Source organism: Pagrus pagrus (genome assembly GCF_965226575.1).
Source record: "Pagrus pagrus genome assembly, chromosome: 19".
NCBI classification, from domain to species: Eukaryota; Metazoa; Chordata; class Actinopteri; order Spariformes; family Sparidae; genus Pagrus; species Pagrus pagrus.
In genome coordinates, this window is record NC_140203.1 from 10,715,531 (window position 1) to 10,729,308 (window position 13,778).

The window sequence follows — 13,778 nt, forward strand, 5'->3', positions numbered from 1 at the left end:
CTTATGGGAGGGGGTGTTACAGCCCTAGTGTTGTGGGCGTGTGTGTTTGTGGGCGTGTTTGTGTTGTGTTTTTGGTGTTGTGCTTCCACTCAGGTGTCACCCTCGTTCTCCCCCTCCTCCTTGCCTGTGTTTAGAGGTCCACACCTGATCCTACTTGCCACTTAGGCCGAGTGATATAAAGTGCTGCTGGATGCAGTTGGCTGGGCGGCTGTGGTGTGCAGGAGCCAGAATGACTGGGCCACAGACTGCATTTTTCTTTAAGAGACAAACCAGTGTTACTTTTGTAAATAAACTATTTTCAGCTTTAACAACTACATCCTGTTTCTTTTCCCTCCTTTACTCCCTGTTTCATTTTACTATGTTACTCCCCTCAGCCCCTGGCCTTACAGGGACGTAACACGTTTAAAAAATGTATTTTCTATCACCACAAACACGGCTTGAAGCTGTCCCGAGTTCTCCTTTAAAAATATGCAGCGGTGTCATGCTTACAAATGTTTAAACACAGTCTTGAACAGTGGTCACTAGCTTGGCAACATTCTCGCCTGTAACTTTATATCCTCCTGATCCCGACATGAAAGTCAGCTCATATGTACTGTATATATGTGATATTGTGGAAATGTCAATGTGATAAATATGACACATGAAAATTTGAATGTATCCGTGGTTTTCAGAAACATTAACGGGCAACAATTTATTCTGGTGACAGTGTTCTGACGAGTCCCCTGTATGAGAGCCCATGAATACCAAATATCTATGTACAGGGTCCATAATGTTATGCTATGCCCCTGTATGCTTGTAGTCATACCGCTGCATTCTTAGCAAGATGTCCAGACAGCATTAGGTGCATATATCATGCTGCCGCGAGGATTTTTTAAATAAGCACCATAAATCTGCCCTTGTTTAAATCTGTTTTTAGATGACCTGTTCCTACAGACAGCTACTTTGCTGATCTGTGTGTCCACTCTAAAATATTCATAGGACACAGGGTCATATTTAGCATTATTGTGCTTTCGTGGAATTCTACAGGCAATAATGCAATTGTATTAACCATCCCTCGCAGCTTTAGTGGAACCAAAATGAGTTCCTATTTGGATTTGATTAAAAAGGCAACATTTTGTACCACAACATTTTTAACAATTCATGAAGTCGCAAGTCAATAGTTGAAAGTTTCCTCCGGCAGTAATTGACACCACTGGGTAAAGGGAGATGATATTCTTCCACATAAGTGACTGGGTGTCATAACATATCATAAAGCAGTCTTCTAACCTTGTCAGAACTTATCATGACACCAATTAGTTTAAAAAAAAAAAAAGAAGACAGCCACACAGCTGACGATGTACTTCATGCTCATCTGCTAAAGGGTAACAGTTAACTTGTATTGAGCGGCCCAATGTGGCTTTCTAAAATAGTCTGAAAGGCATGAAGGGTGAACAGTCTGAGGAAGAGCAGAAAGTAAATACACATCATGTCACAGTAAAGTGACAATGACAAGGGCACTATCTTATTTGTTCACTACAACACAATTAACCTAACTCTATGACATCTTCTTGTACTGCTGAAATAGATTGTGTCATGTAACAGCTCTCTTTTTCTGTGTCTCCCTCCCTCCCTCCCTCCCTCTTTCCTTCCCTCTTCTCTTCTCCACCATTCAGGTCTCCACATAATGGAGCGAGAATGAACAGAGAGCGGCTTAAAAAAAAGCATGAACTGGAGGTTTATTGAGGTCATCTGCTTCCTGTTTATATGGGACCATATAACAGTTCAGTCTTCCCGCCAGGACCCGTTGGCCACTGAACAACATGTCACCAAGCAATATGACTGGCTCATCTCTGACCGTGGACCTTTCCACCACTCTCGGAGTTATATGTCCTTTGTGGATAGATTCCGCCAAGGATTTACGACCAGATATAAAATTTATAGGTGAGTTCACTTTCAGCCTGTGTACTGATGCCACATGGGCTTTTTAAGAGTCTGTCTGTTTTAATGGCTTTTCTTTTTTGAGATTTCAGTTGCAAAAAGCTGCACTGTGTACATTTTTAGCCTATTAAGTGTGCATTTTTTATATTTACTTGCAGCCACTCTCAGCACTGTGAACTTGTTTTTCTTATATTAATGAAGTACCAGGACTTTCACTCTCCTTTGCTATTACTCAGGTTCCAAGTCTGTTTTCAGACCAAATTCATTCCCCCATACACGTACAGTATAAAAATAATAATCATAATATAGCTTCATTTTTCTACACTCCACTGTCTCTTCAAAAGAAGAAAATAAGCAAAAACAAAACAAATGAAAAAAGACAATAGCCTGAGGATCTTGGTAAAGAATAACAGCCTAAAGATTTGAATACTGGCTTTAGGTTGCAAGTTATAGGTACTGTAATGCAGTTAGGGCAAATAATAACGTATAGGATGTTCTTGAATAAGCACTGGTGAACAAATGTTAATGTTTGAAATTTTTTTCCAGCAATTTACTATTGCACTTTCATTTAGTTTGGAGACCAGCGAAAGAAAATCAGGTCAGTAGAGACTGAGATATCCTGACCTCACTTCCCATAATGCAAGTTAGCATTATAGGATGTGTAGCTAAGCTAATTTTCTATTTCCATTGGCCGTTATTAACTAGCGCAGACCAGAATGTCTTTGGATGTATTTCGACAGGCCTACAACCAATCAGAGCAACAAAACGTGGGGTAGCGCTGAGCAACACATGCAAGTTGGAGTTGCTCGTTCCATTTTTAAGCAGTAAAAAAATGGTCACAGATTCTCATATTACAGCTAAAAATTACACTAAATGTGTTTCTGCACCTGCCCAGATAAATATCCTACATGTTTGATATAAAAACATGCCCTTTTGGCTAACATAAGTTAGCATGCTACTGCTGACAAACATTAAAACTGAAAATCTCACCTCCAGTCCTCGCTGAAGAATAGACAACCCATGTTGACTGCATCTCCTCAAACATTTTCTAATCTAGACCCGTTTCTTCTGCTTTTATTTCTTACTTCTACTTTTTTTTCTCACTGCAAAGTATGAATGTTACAACAGCGAGTTGTTGCCACAGTCTCCATCTCTCAGTCCCCATGAGATCACGTGAGGTGGCACATCGCTCCCTCTGGCAAGATAATCTTAATAAAATACTGTAGTGGGTGACGCACCATATTTTCAAATCTTGTAGTGTGAATGTTTGACATTAGATAAACGAACATTTGTAAAGATGTGCGTAACACAAACCTGATTTCAATCGATTTTAAAACTCCTGCAGTGCGAGCCCAGCCTAACAAGGTACAGGGAAATCTGACTGAATTGGAACAGGAGACCAGACGCATTTGCCAAAGCAAATGACACATGACGTAGCAGATTTGTCTTGTTGCCAGGCTAGTTGTCTCCGAGGCCAATAATCCTGATGACATCACCGGGGTTACACAAAATACAGGTCTTTTTGCAAAAACATTATAGAATTTGTACAATTGGTGGAGGGCCCATTCAAAAGAGTGGAGTGAAGATGCATTAAGTTTTTGAGTTGTGTAAGTCAAACAACATTGCCAAATTGGACAACCCTGATCATTTGAACTGGATACTGATTTGCCAAATATGTTTGGGCACATTGAAAGGTTTTGAAATAATTCACTCACACCGCTACTGAATGCTCAAATGTGTTTAGTCGCATTAAGTAAAAGGGATAAATCATATTAAGGAGTAATCTGATTTATCCGTTCTCCTACTTTTCAATTTCACAGATATGAATTTACATAATGACAACTTCACATACTATTAGTTCTCAATTTTTTTTTATGTTAGCCCTAAACTATAGGACCATTACAAATACCTCTGTCTTTAAACCACACTTCACTGATCCCTCAGTGATCAACCTTTATCTCTACTGGTCTTCAAGTATACATATTTTTTTATTTCAGTTAAATAATTACAATGGCTCCATACAAATAGCTCTGCAGCTGCATTCATCTCTTCATGTGTCACACAGGGAGGTAGAGGTAGACAAATTAGATGGCTAGAAAACCTCTTTCTCAGAATGATGTGTTTTGATATTCTCGCATCTCTCTGCGGTCTGCTAACTCAGAAGTATAGAAAGACTGAGACAGAGTAAGAGAGTCATTTGCCTCATTCCTCTGGCAGTTCTTTCACAGAGTTTGTTCTCTCTCTCTCCCGCCTCCGTCTCTCTTGGTAACTTGCCACAGCCCCCGGTCCCCACTGGCTTTCGTGCCTTGATATTGTCACATGAACAGTAAACAATGTATTTGCATAATGTGTAACTTGACAGAGCGGGTTGTTGCACAGAGACATGAATCTCAGAGGCAGAACTTCAGAAGCCGCTTCCCACAGACACTATACAGCCATCGAGTGCTGTCTGTGATGCTGCAGTGATTTATTAATACGGAGAGTGTGTGTTTGCATGTTGGGTGCTGCTGGGAGCGTTGCTCGGCCCAGGTGGCTCCTGTTGTTTCTCCCTCTTAACAGGCCATTAGTGGCATCAAATTCAGCTGTCAATGCTGGATGTCCCTTTCCTCAGAATGAGACAATTAAATGCAGTAAGAGTGCGAAATGTATTTCTTGTTAAAATTTTAAATAACGACAATCAAGGAACCACATTCGCATCTGTTAGACACCTGCAGCACTGTCAGACCAGGTAATGTTTGATAGATTCCTTGTACTTTGAAAGTTCTGCTCTGAGTGATCAACCAATATCCAAAAACGGATATTTTTTACCGACATACACTGCAGTAAAAATGAAAATCTTCCTTTCAAAAGGTTTAGCTGCCAAAACAATTCAGTTAGGTTTAGGCACCAAAAGTTCTCGTTTATGTTAAGTCAACAAAAGGTCTTGGTTAGGTTTAGGCACCAAGCTACGTCTACTTCGAACCCTGGTCTCCATGGTAAAAGTGTTGTTACTGATCTATACATCCACCCCAAACCCCCCTAACCCCCCTCACCAGAGTTTCTGGCTTTTTATACTACGTCTGCCCTGTGCTCCCGTCATCACCTTCATAACGGCGTGTACTTTTAACGCCAAGGTGAGGTGAACCGTGACATCACACACTCTGTTCAATCGTCGGATCTATTACATGCTTTATCCTGGCACTCGGCTGTACTATAATATACAGCTAACACTGACCAGTTCTGTGAAGTGTGTCATATAATTGCATAAGTGGACTAAATGAAAGATGCCTGTGAGCGCGGAATATATAACATATTTAGTGAATAATCGCGTACGGTATTTGAGGCAAAGGTGTGAAATGCTCTCCCGGAGGTCCAAGTGTTTTCCAAGGATTTAAATCCCAACCTCGGCCACCAGTTAATTCCACTGATTAGCACATCTTCGACCAGAGAAGGGGAGCAAATCAGTGACATCAGCTGGTGTAGTGTTTGGCTGGAATGAAATCATACATACCCTCGGTCCTCCTCGGCACATGATTGCCCAGCCGTGCTCTACTCTAACCAGCAATGAGAACTGAATCGCTTTGTAAATTTCCCCGGGGACTTTCTCTGCCTCGACGATTTAGTGGTGGAAAGTGGTCGAATCAGATTTGCACAGAGACAAAGCATCCATTCCTTTCGGGTTCTCTTATCAAGCGAGATTACCTCGGAGGCACGCTGCGTGGACAATGCCAACCTGATCAGCAACAAACAAATCTGCCCCATCTTTAATAACATGGGCACTCCGCCTAATTTGAAGGATAAACACAGATTTAGGAAGTGCCAGCCTCTTGTCTAGTGCGCTGAAAAGGTCACAGCCGCTTGAAGGGGAAAGACACACCACAAGGCACCAATTATCCTCTCCCTCTAGACTTATGTCTCTTAAAGAAATTATTGGAGCATGTTTTATGTAAGTAAGCATCACTACTGTGTCACCTCTGATTGCAATCTTCAAACTGAATTCCTTTTTTTTTTCTCCACCCTGTTATCGTATGCATAAGTGTACATTTCCTGTATGGTATTCATCAGTCACAAGAAAGCCACTCTCACTGCTGGCTGCATAATGCTCTTGTATCAGACCTGCAGCTGAATAATGTGTATCAGAGTGTGCTTCAGGTAGTAGGGAAATTCGATGGCCTGTTTTGCTCACACTAGCATCTCTGGTTCTGTTGCTTGTACTCTATTATGGGGTCGAATGTGTTTCAGATGATGCGTGTTCACTCTTTGGTCTTTGTTCGCAGAGCTCTATCTCAGGTTCTTGTGTGCCTGAGTGAAAAACCAATATAAATGCAAATCTGGTCGCCATTAATGCATTTTAAAGGCCTCGAATCAGCATTGCACTGTAATCAAAGAAGGGAGATGGAGGTTGTTATTTAGAATAAAAATATTTATGAAAATGAATAGCTCTGATTGATCACACTTTGAAAAGCCATGCTGAAGAGACTGAATAGGAGGGGTTGATAGAGCTACTCTTGTTATTGGGCCAGGGCTCGTTGAGACTTCAAAAGACCCGCGGTGACCTTAAAATAATACTTGGAAATTAAATTTAAATAAATCTACTGTCCTTTGTTAAAACAAAAACAGAACAATTTGCACTTTGATTAAAAGGTAACAAAAAAAATCATATTCAGATTTAGAGTCATTCTTGCAGCGCTGACAGAATCAGTTGAAATATATACTATAATATATATATATGATTATATATAAACTTAGTGACAGATCCAGGCTGATTTAAAAAGGGAAAATGAGCCATCGTATGTTTTACTGCACTGTTTAAGATAATTGTAAATCTAGTATAATATCTCTAAATGACAGTCATCAAAGCCCACAGAGATTATTTTCACCTTTCCCAGATGGCTATAGCTCAACTCAAAGAGAAAAAAAAACATCACTATGATTTTCATTTTGATATTATATATTGTTAAGCGTCTGCCTCTCCTTATCTGAGTCAGGCCCTTTGTGTTACACAAATACTAGAAAATAGTAGCTTGAGTAACATCTCCGTTTATCTCTGCCGCCATTTATTTACGTCTCACTTGATTCCTTTGTGGTCTCTCAGGACGTTACAGCAGTGAAAGCTGCTTTTCATATGAGTAATGTTGCATCAACTGATTTCCCAATGCAAAACTAAACATTACACGGTTTATGAAGCTAATAGCTAGCAAGCTAAGAAGTCAAGTAAAACAGTCTCTTGGCAATTGTCTTAGCCAGATGCTGTGAAGCTGTGCTTAAAATGCCAATGACAAAATGGGGACGATAAATAGCCACAAAAACGGCCATCTTTAGTTTTAATATTTCAGTCAATGTCAGCATCACAAACCTTCAATCAAGTGTTATAGAGGGAGATATTAAATAATATGTATTTATAAATCCAAGTATTCCCGCTTTAGAGCTAAATAAGGGTCTATGTGAGAAAAAATTAAGTCAAAACAAAGAACAGATCTAGAAATAGATTGAATAAATAGAAATGTATAAAATAGATTTAAAATGAACAGTATGACGATATTGTTACACGGTAACATGAGTGTGACATCGATGTACGTATTAGGTAGTTGGATGGATTATAATTTATATGTCAGTGGTTCAGGATCCAAAATAACCTGAGGAAAGAAAAACCTCCTCACCCTCTCTGTCTTTGCCTTCAACCAACTGTAGCAGAGATTGGAGTCTGTTATTGGAGTGATTGAGGTCTTTTATGATCAAGAGACTAGTTTACATTTTTGTTTTGTGCCGATTGATTTTGTTGTTCTGTTTGGTCAGTTAACCAAAAAAAAAAAAAGGTGTTTGCTCTATGTGGCTGATATTCCTAGCTTCCTTGTCTCAATATTTGGACAGTCTCATGTCTGTCCCATAAATATTTAGCTACTTCCAGCAGCAGGCTAGTTTAGCTTAGCATAAAGATTCAGGTACAGGGAGCTCACTAAATGGCATGTTAGATCTAAACTTAATTTGGACATCTTCACTCAAAGCATTGTTGGAAGGAAAGGGAGCGATCAGAAGCGGAAGATGTTACGTTTATGTAAGTGAGTGCAACTTTTGGCAGGAAAAGTGAACAGGATGTTTAGTCTTTAGACCTCACTGTAGTTCCAAACAAAAATGAAGTATTGCCTGGCACAACATTACATTTAAAGTTGGAAAAAGTGGTAAGTGCTTATTTAGATAATGCTACCAATGCTACGAGCTAGCTTACATGCACTGACATGACCACAGTGGCAGCAAGAAGTGGCAGAGGAGATCTATTGCAAATTCCACATTGAGAGTTCATTTCCAATTTATGTATATATATTTAGCACTCTGTTTAATAGAAAACCAGAAATGGCCATATTGTTTCCTGTTTTGTGAAAATGGAGCCTGAAAAAATACCAAACTGTAAAACAAGGCAATGCTTGTTAAATACGACCCGTGATCCTGTTTATTGTCTATTTCTCAACTAAAATGTGTTCATAGACACATTTTAGTGTACAGTTTAGCTTTAATATGATATTAATTGTAACCAGATGGTTGCCTTATTGTGTCCTTTTTCAAAAGAGGCAATGAGTCAAAGCCAAGCACCGCCCAACTCGCAGTGCATCACCCATCGTCAGACGTGTTTATGGTCCACTGCAGCTTGGTGCATTCTGGTGGTTGTAGGTTTTTCTACCTTTTTAACAACTGGGGATAACACAGCCCCCTTTCTCTGTTTTCTCTGGTCATATGGCACCAAATTCAAAAATGTTTGTTTCTTTCTGCCACATAGACAGCCCAGTTTTATGCAACGGCCATCTTTCCACCAGTGAAATACTTCTTTATTCCAAGTTTTGACGGATTTGTCGTGGTTATATTCAATACAAGAACATTATTCATATCTCTGAACATTTCCTTCATGAGCCTAATTATTCCTAACTATAATCAGTCCACAGACAACCACTTGATCAGCACTAAACTATGACTGAATAATCTGCAGCTCTAATTTGCATTTGCAAACAACTTCTATTATTCAGTCTCTAATTTAAACTGTTCATCAGACACATAGATCTGTATCTTGAGACGCACTTCACCTTTTATTTCAAATTTTTAATTCTCATTTGTCTCTTAATTTGTAGCGAGCGGCGCACCGTCTGCTGCATTGATGTACTTTTCTTCACATTCTTTTCATGAACAAAGAGCGACGGCAAAAAACACCTTGCCTCATGTGTTCAGTGTGGATGTGTCTGTCAGTGCTGATCTGGGCCCGATTTGTTTTAAACAGAAACAAGGTGTAACATTTGTCCGACTCAGGTCTTGAATTAGTTTGGATGAGCCATCTGTAATTGGATAGAGCGAGGGAAGGCGTATTTGATGTAGTCGGCAGATTCGCTGAGAGAAGCTGCAGCAATGTTTAATTCAGCAGGCTGTAGCCAAAGGAAGAGAGGGAGGGAGGCAGTCAGGAAGTCAGGAGGGATGAAACAGACTGTAGAAAGAGGACATGGACATCATGGGGTCTAAGATGCCATTAAGCAGTGGGACAGGAAGGTGCTTAAAGTGCCTGATAAAAAAAAAGAATGTATATAAATGCTAGAGACATGGAAGGGGTTCTGCTGAGTTCACTATCAAAACAAGTAATGGGGGAGCAGACAGGTACGCTGGCAGTGAGGTCAAAGTCAAGGTGAGGAAGCGCTGCCTAACACAGGCATTGGCGTGGCTTGGATGACTCACAAATACCACATAGCCAAGTGAACCTCTCTCTCACAAACAAAAAACAACAAAAGCCATCTATTATTAAAGCCCTCTCTGGGTCTAATCATAGCTGTGCTCTGGAAATCACATGTTTATCATCTGTCAAAATGTTTTCGATAATTATCCAGGACATAGAAAAGGATTCTGGCCACTGCTAGAAAATTGCATACTATTTAATTTGTTTTCATCCACGTACACGTGTGCTAATTTTCAGTGGGTGACTCAACATGATTTTATTTATTTGCTAATTTTTTTTCTCTCAGCAGCCAGAAGGTAACACAGGCAGTCTTCATGTTGTGGTGGAGTCAGGAGAAATGCTGAATTATAATAGAGGCAACAATACAACTACATGAGCAGAGTGCTGCAGGGAGGGTCTCACAAAAACTTGGTATTTCGCCCGGATGGGTATAGTTTTGCACAACGTCACATGAGACGTTTACTCAAAAAACCTTTTGTAAAAGTAGGTCCTTAGGTGATATAGTATAAACATGCTCAGTTACTTCTTGCACATGACCTTCAAGCAGGCAACTGGAGTTTGTATCCCTTGTGTAAGTACAATTTTTCTGTCACTTTGTGAATTTATTGTTTCAGGTATTTAAAAGAATAATTTTAGTCACAGTTTGGTTAGGTTTAGGCAATACAAAGTACTTGATCAGGTTTAGAAAAAGAGCGTGGTTTGGAGTTTAATAGACCATATTGGATATTAAGTCAACATTCGTTTTTGTTTTCACACAGGACAGGAACAGCGATGATCACAAAAAATAAAAAATGTCTTGTAACTTCAAAATGTTTGAAGTTACAAGAGATGAGGCACCCAAACTTTTGTTTGGTTGCCAAAAATCCAATGGAAATACCATTTGCTTCATGTTGACGTCATCCCTGCAGCACTCAATAATGACACTTGCAATCGCAAAAAAAAGTGAACTCTAAACAGTTTGTTCCTCATAATGTTGTTCGGTAGTCGACTCAGAGTCTTAGACTTTGTGCAGTTTCTGAGTGATACTGTGATACATGAAAATTTAGACTAGATGAGTCATGAACATGCTGTCACCAAAGAGGATGTTGGCTGTCACCTCATGCTCTGGCAGCTGACGTGAATTCCCATTTGCTGACTAAAGCAGTAACTACTTCCAACACTTGGATTTCGAACACTGTCCTCGGCCAATCAGGCAAGCTGAAATTCCAGCACAGCTTGTCATTGTTGTGCACCAAATTGGGTTTTTTTGTGTAGACAGAACTGTTTGAATCTTGTTTGCTGGGGACGCAAAGAAATATCACAGTCGTGCTGACGTGTACGCATGAATTTCAAATCTTGCTTTGTTAATGTAGATGACAAGTTTTCATTTGCCTCACATTGGATTTACATTTTCATCGCTGCATCTTTCTCTTTTGCACACACGGAAACAGACACAAAAGCAAACAAAAAGCAATATGATCCTGGGGCTACACTGCAATTATAATCAATGGAAAACACTTATACTGGGTGTTGACCTCCATTTCTCAGCTGTATAAGTTTGGGACAATCAACATAGGCTGATCTTGGGAGGGAGTCCATGTCACTTCCTGTCTCCTACCTAGTGGTAAAAAGCCCCCGCTACGGGACAACTTAATTACTGGCAAGGAAGGGATGGTAATTAGAGAAGAAACAGGAGGCTAGAAGAAACTGTCAGGGTTAAGTACTGACTAATTCAATGCGTGGGACGCCTGTGCCACTCTCCCTTGAGACTGGCAATACAACATCACCAGAAGAGTAGCAAGCTCTGATAAGAAAATGCTGGAGCAGGCATGCTTCATATTACCATTTGTGTGAAGAGGTGATCCGTGCTGCTAAATCATACTAAATGTTCCACTAAAGTGATTACTGTAGGTTTAAAAGCATGCAGAATATTAGAAAGGTGCATATTATGGCAGTAAAAGCCACTGCTGGCCATGGAATTAACTAAATACGAGCCATTCAGTGATGACACTTTCCGATTTTGCATTTTAATCTGAAAAGCAAGCCCCAAGGACTCGACTTCTGCCGTTCTTTAGTTCATATGCTACATTGTAAGGTTGTCAGCCCATGTAGGAGTTTTCACTCAGCTTGATTAGACCTTGTTCAGGTTAAGGTACGGGTGAGCTGAGGTCTGAGGTCCCCAAACTCCATATATTCAACATAATCAGAGCCTTTAGTTGTGTTAGCCTAACAGGTACAACACACATAACATAGAAGGTTCAGGGAGAGGGAGTCAAGCATGAAGTGTATTGTAACAAAGTCATGGGAAAAGTTCCTCTCAGGCAAACTAACTGAGGGCATCTGTGTATGTGTACTGTGCAGAGGTTTTAAGACAGAACACCAGGTAAAGATAGAGGTACTCTAGCCTCAAAATATATGGGCAAAAAATGGCGATTACTAAGAATTTTGTTTAAGTCAGAGGCACATGGGTCAAGAAATTGACCATTTTAACCATTGGTTCATTAGTTCATTGGTAATAGCAAATGGTTATGCCAGCATGGCGAGTGAAAATACGGTGATGGCGTCTGGCAGAGTGGGTGGACAGGAAACCCAGTAAAACTAGGGTTCTGTCTAGCATCTGAAATGATGTCTGTTTGACAACCAGCTAAGCCCCACTGATAGTGGAAAGCAGAAGACATGCCATACGAGGCAATAATTCATTCTCCTTAATAAAGTCATCCAAAATGAGTAGCGCTGTCTCTGTCAGGTCAGCTGCAGCATCAAACAGTGTTGGCATGGGTGATCCATCAGAGTAAACAGCGTCGGCTTATGATATCTGTGCTATATACCAGCATGAATATAATTGGACGTTACTCGCCACACAGCTGTGAATTAGTCAGTCATTGTAAAGCGTATTGTTTGCTGCAGTGCTTGATGCCGATTAGCCAATAAAAGCCGAATTCAGTGCACTGCCTGCTTCATTTTTGCAGACGAATAAGTGATAATTGCTTTCATTTCACAATCATTAAAAAAAGGAGTACAGATAATTAAAGGTCAAATTACTCACATAAACCAATTGTCATCACAAATGCAAATTGAGATATTAGCTAATTTCCCAAATATTCTTTAAATGTCAAAACATATATTGGATTGGAATATGTTCAGTCCCACAGTCGGTGCACAGCACTGCTGCTGAACGCCTCAACAGAGGTGTCTTTACTCTCCTACATCTGTGTCCTGCAGTCAGTGCACGGCTTTTGTGTTTTGTGTGACCTACACAAGCACAAAGAGGTTTATTCTCAGCCTCCCGCAGAACATCTGAGTCAGTTCACTTCCAGCAAAAAGCTGAACATTTCTGGGATGTTATCCCAGCTGTGTTCGAAATATAGTGTCTGACAGGGTCTCCTGGACTGTAGGAATTCAGAAAGGTTACTTGTCCAAAATTAATTTCAAAAGGACTTTTATGTCAAATCTGGATCCATCTCAGGATGTTGGCTGTTTTGCTAGTGTAGTGATCCATTTGATACAGTATATGATTATGGCAACGGCTGTGATTACTGGTGGTAACTGCAAGTGTGGTTTATTTCTACGGATACTTGGTAAAGGTACTCTGTCAGAAATATAGCAGATGAAATTCAGCAAGAAATTCAACAGGAAATTCACATTGTACGTAGTTGCCGGTGGTCAATTTGATTCCAGGGCAGGAATAGCAGACTCTGCCACTCACAATGAAAACAACCTTATTAAAATTGTTCACATAACGTAAATTAATTGAAAGGATTACAAATTGCAATTGCAAGAGCCAACCATAAAATTACTACATGTAAGAAAATTGCCTTTACAGATCACAGTTCCCTGTATATTATGAAATTGGTGACATGGGTCCACCATTGTCCTTTGGGTTCTGTAGTAAAACCCCTTGTGAGGTATATATTTTTTTGCTGTGTCAAACTGACCTCTGACATTCAAATAAGTTCAAAGCAATACAGAAACGGTCCTTACCTCATTCCAAAACAACACAGAAAACAAATATGTTTTCATTTTGTTTTTGACAATGGATCTGTTTTTTCTCAGCTGACATTGTCATGAAACGATACAAAAAAACATATCATAAGACAGCCATTGGAGCTCAACCTTAAAATTGGGCTTGAATGAAAGCCAAGAATGTGCCTTTTAAAATTATATTCACATTTTTTTGTTAAGCATTAACAAACGT

The 13,778-nt window shown here is 39.8% G+C and overlaps 1 protein-coding gene across 5 annotated transcripts in view; it reads left to right on the top strand.

The window, feature by feature from the left end:
- The window catches only part of brinp1 (bone morphogenetic protein/retinoic acid inducible neural-specific 1), a 130,809-nt gene that overhangs the window by 32,315 nt on the left and 84,716 nt on the right, over window positions 1-13,778 (top strand). For all 5 annotated transcript variants that reach the window (XM_084383909.1, XM_084383908.1, XM_084383911.1 and 2 more), the window contains one exon: window positions 1,653-1,920. In XM_084383909.1, the coding sequence (XP_084240035.1) occupies window positions 1,703-1,920 (218 nt within the window). In that variant the 5' untranslated portion in view covers window positions 1,653-1,702. The remainder of the gene's footprint in view (window positions 1-1,652; window positions 1,921-13,778) is intronic.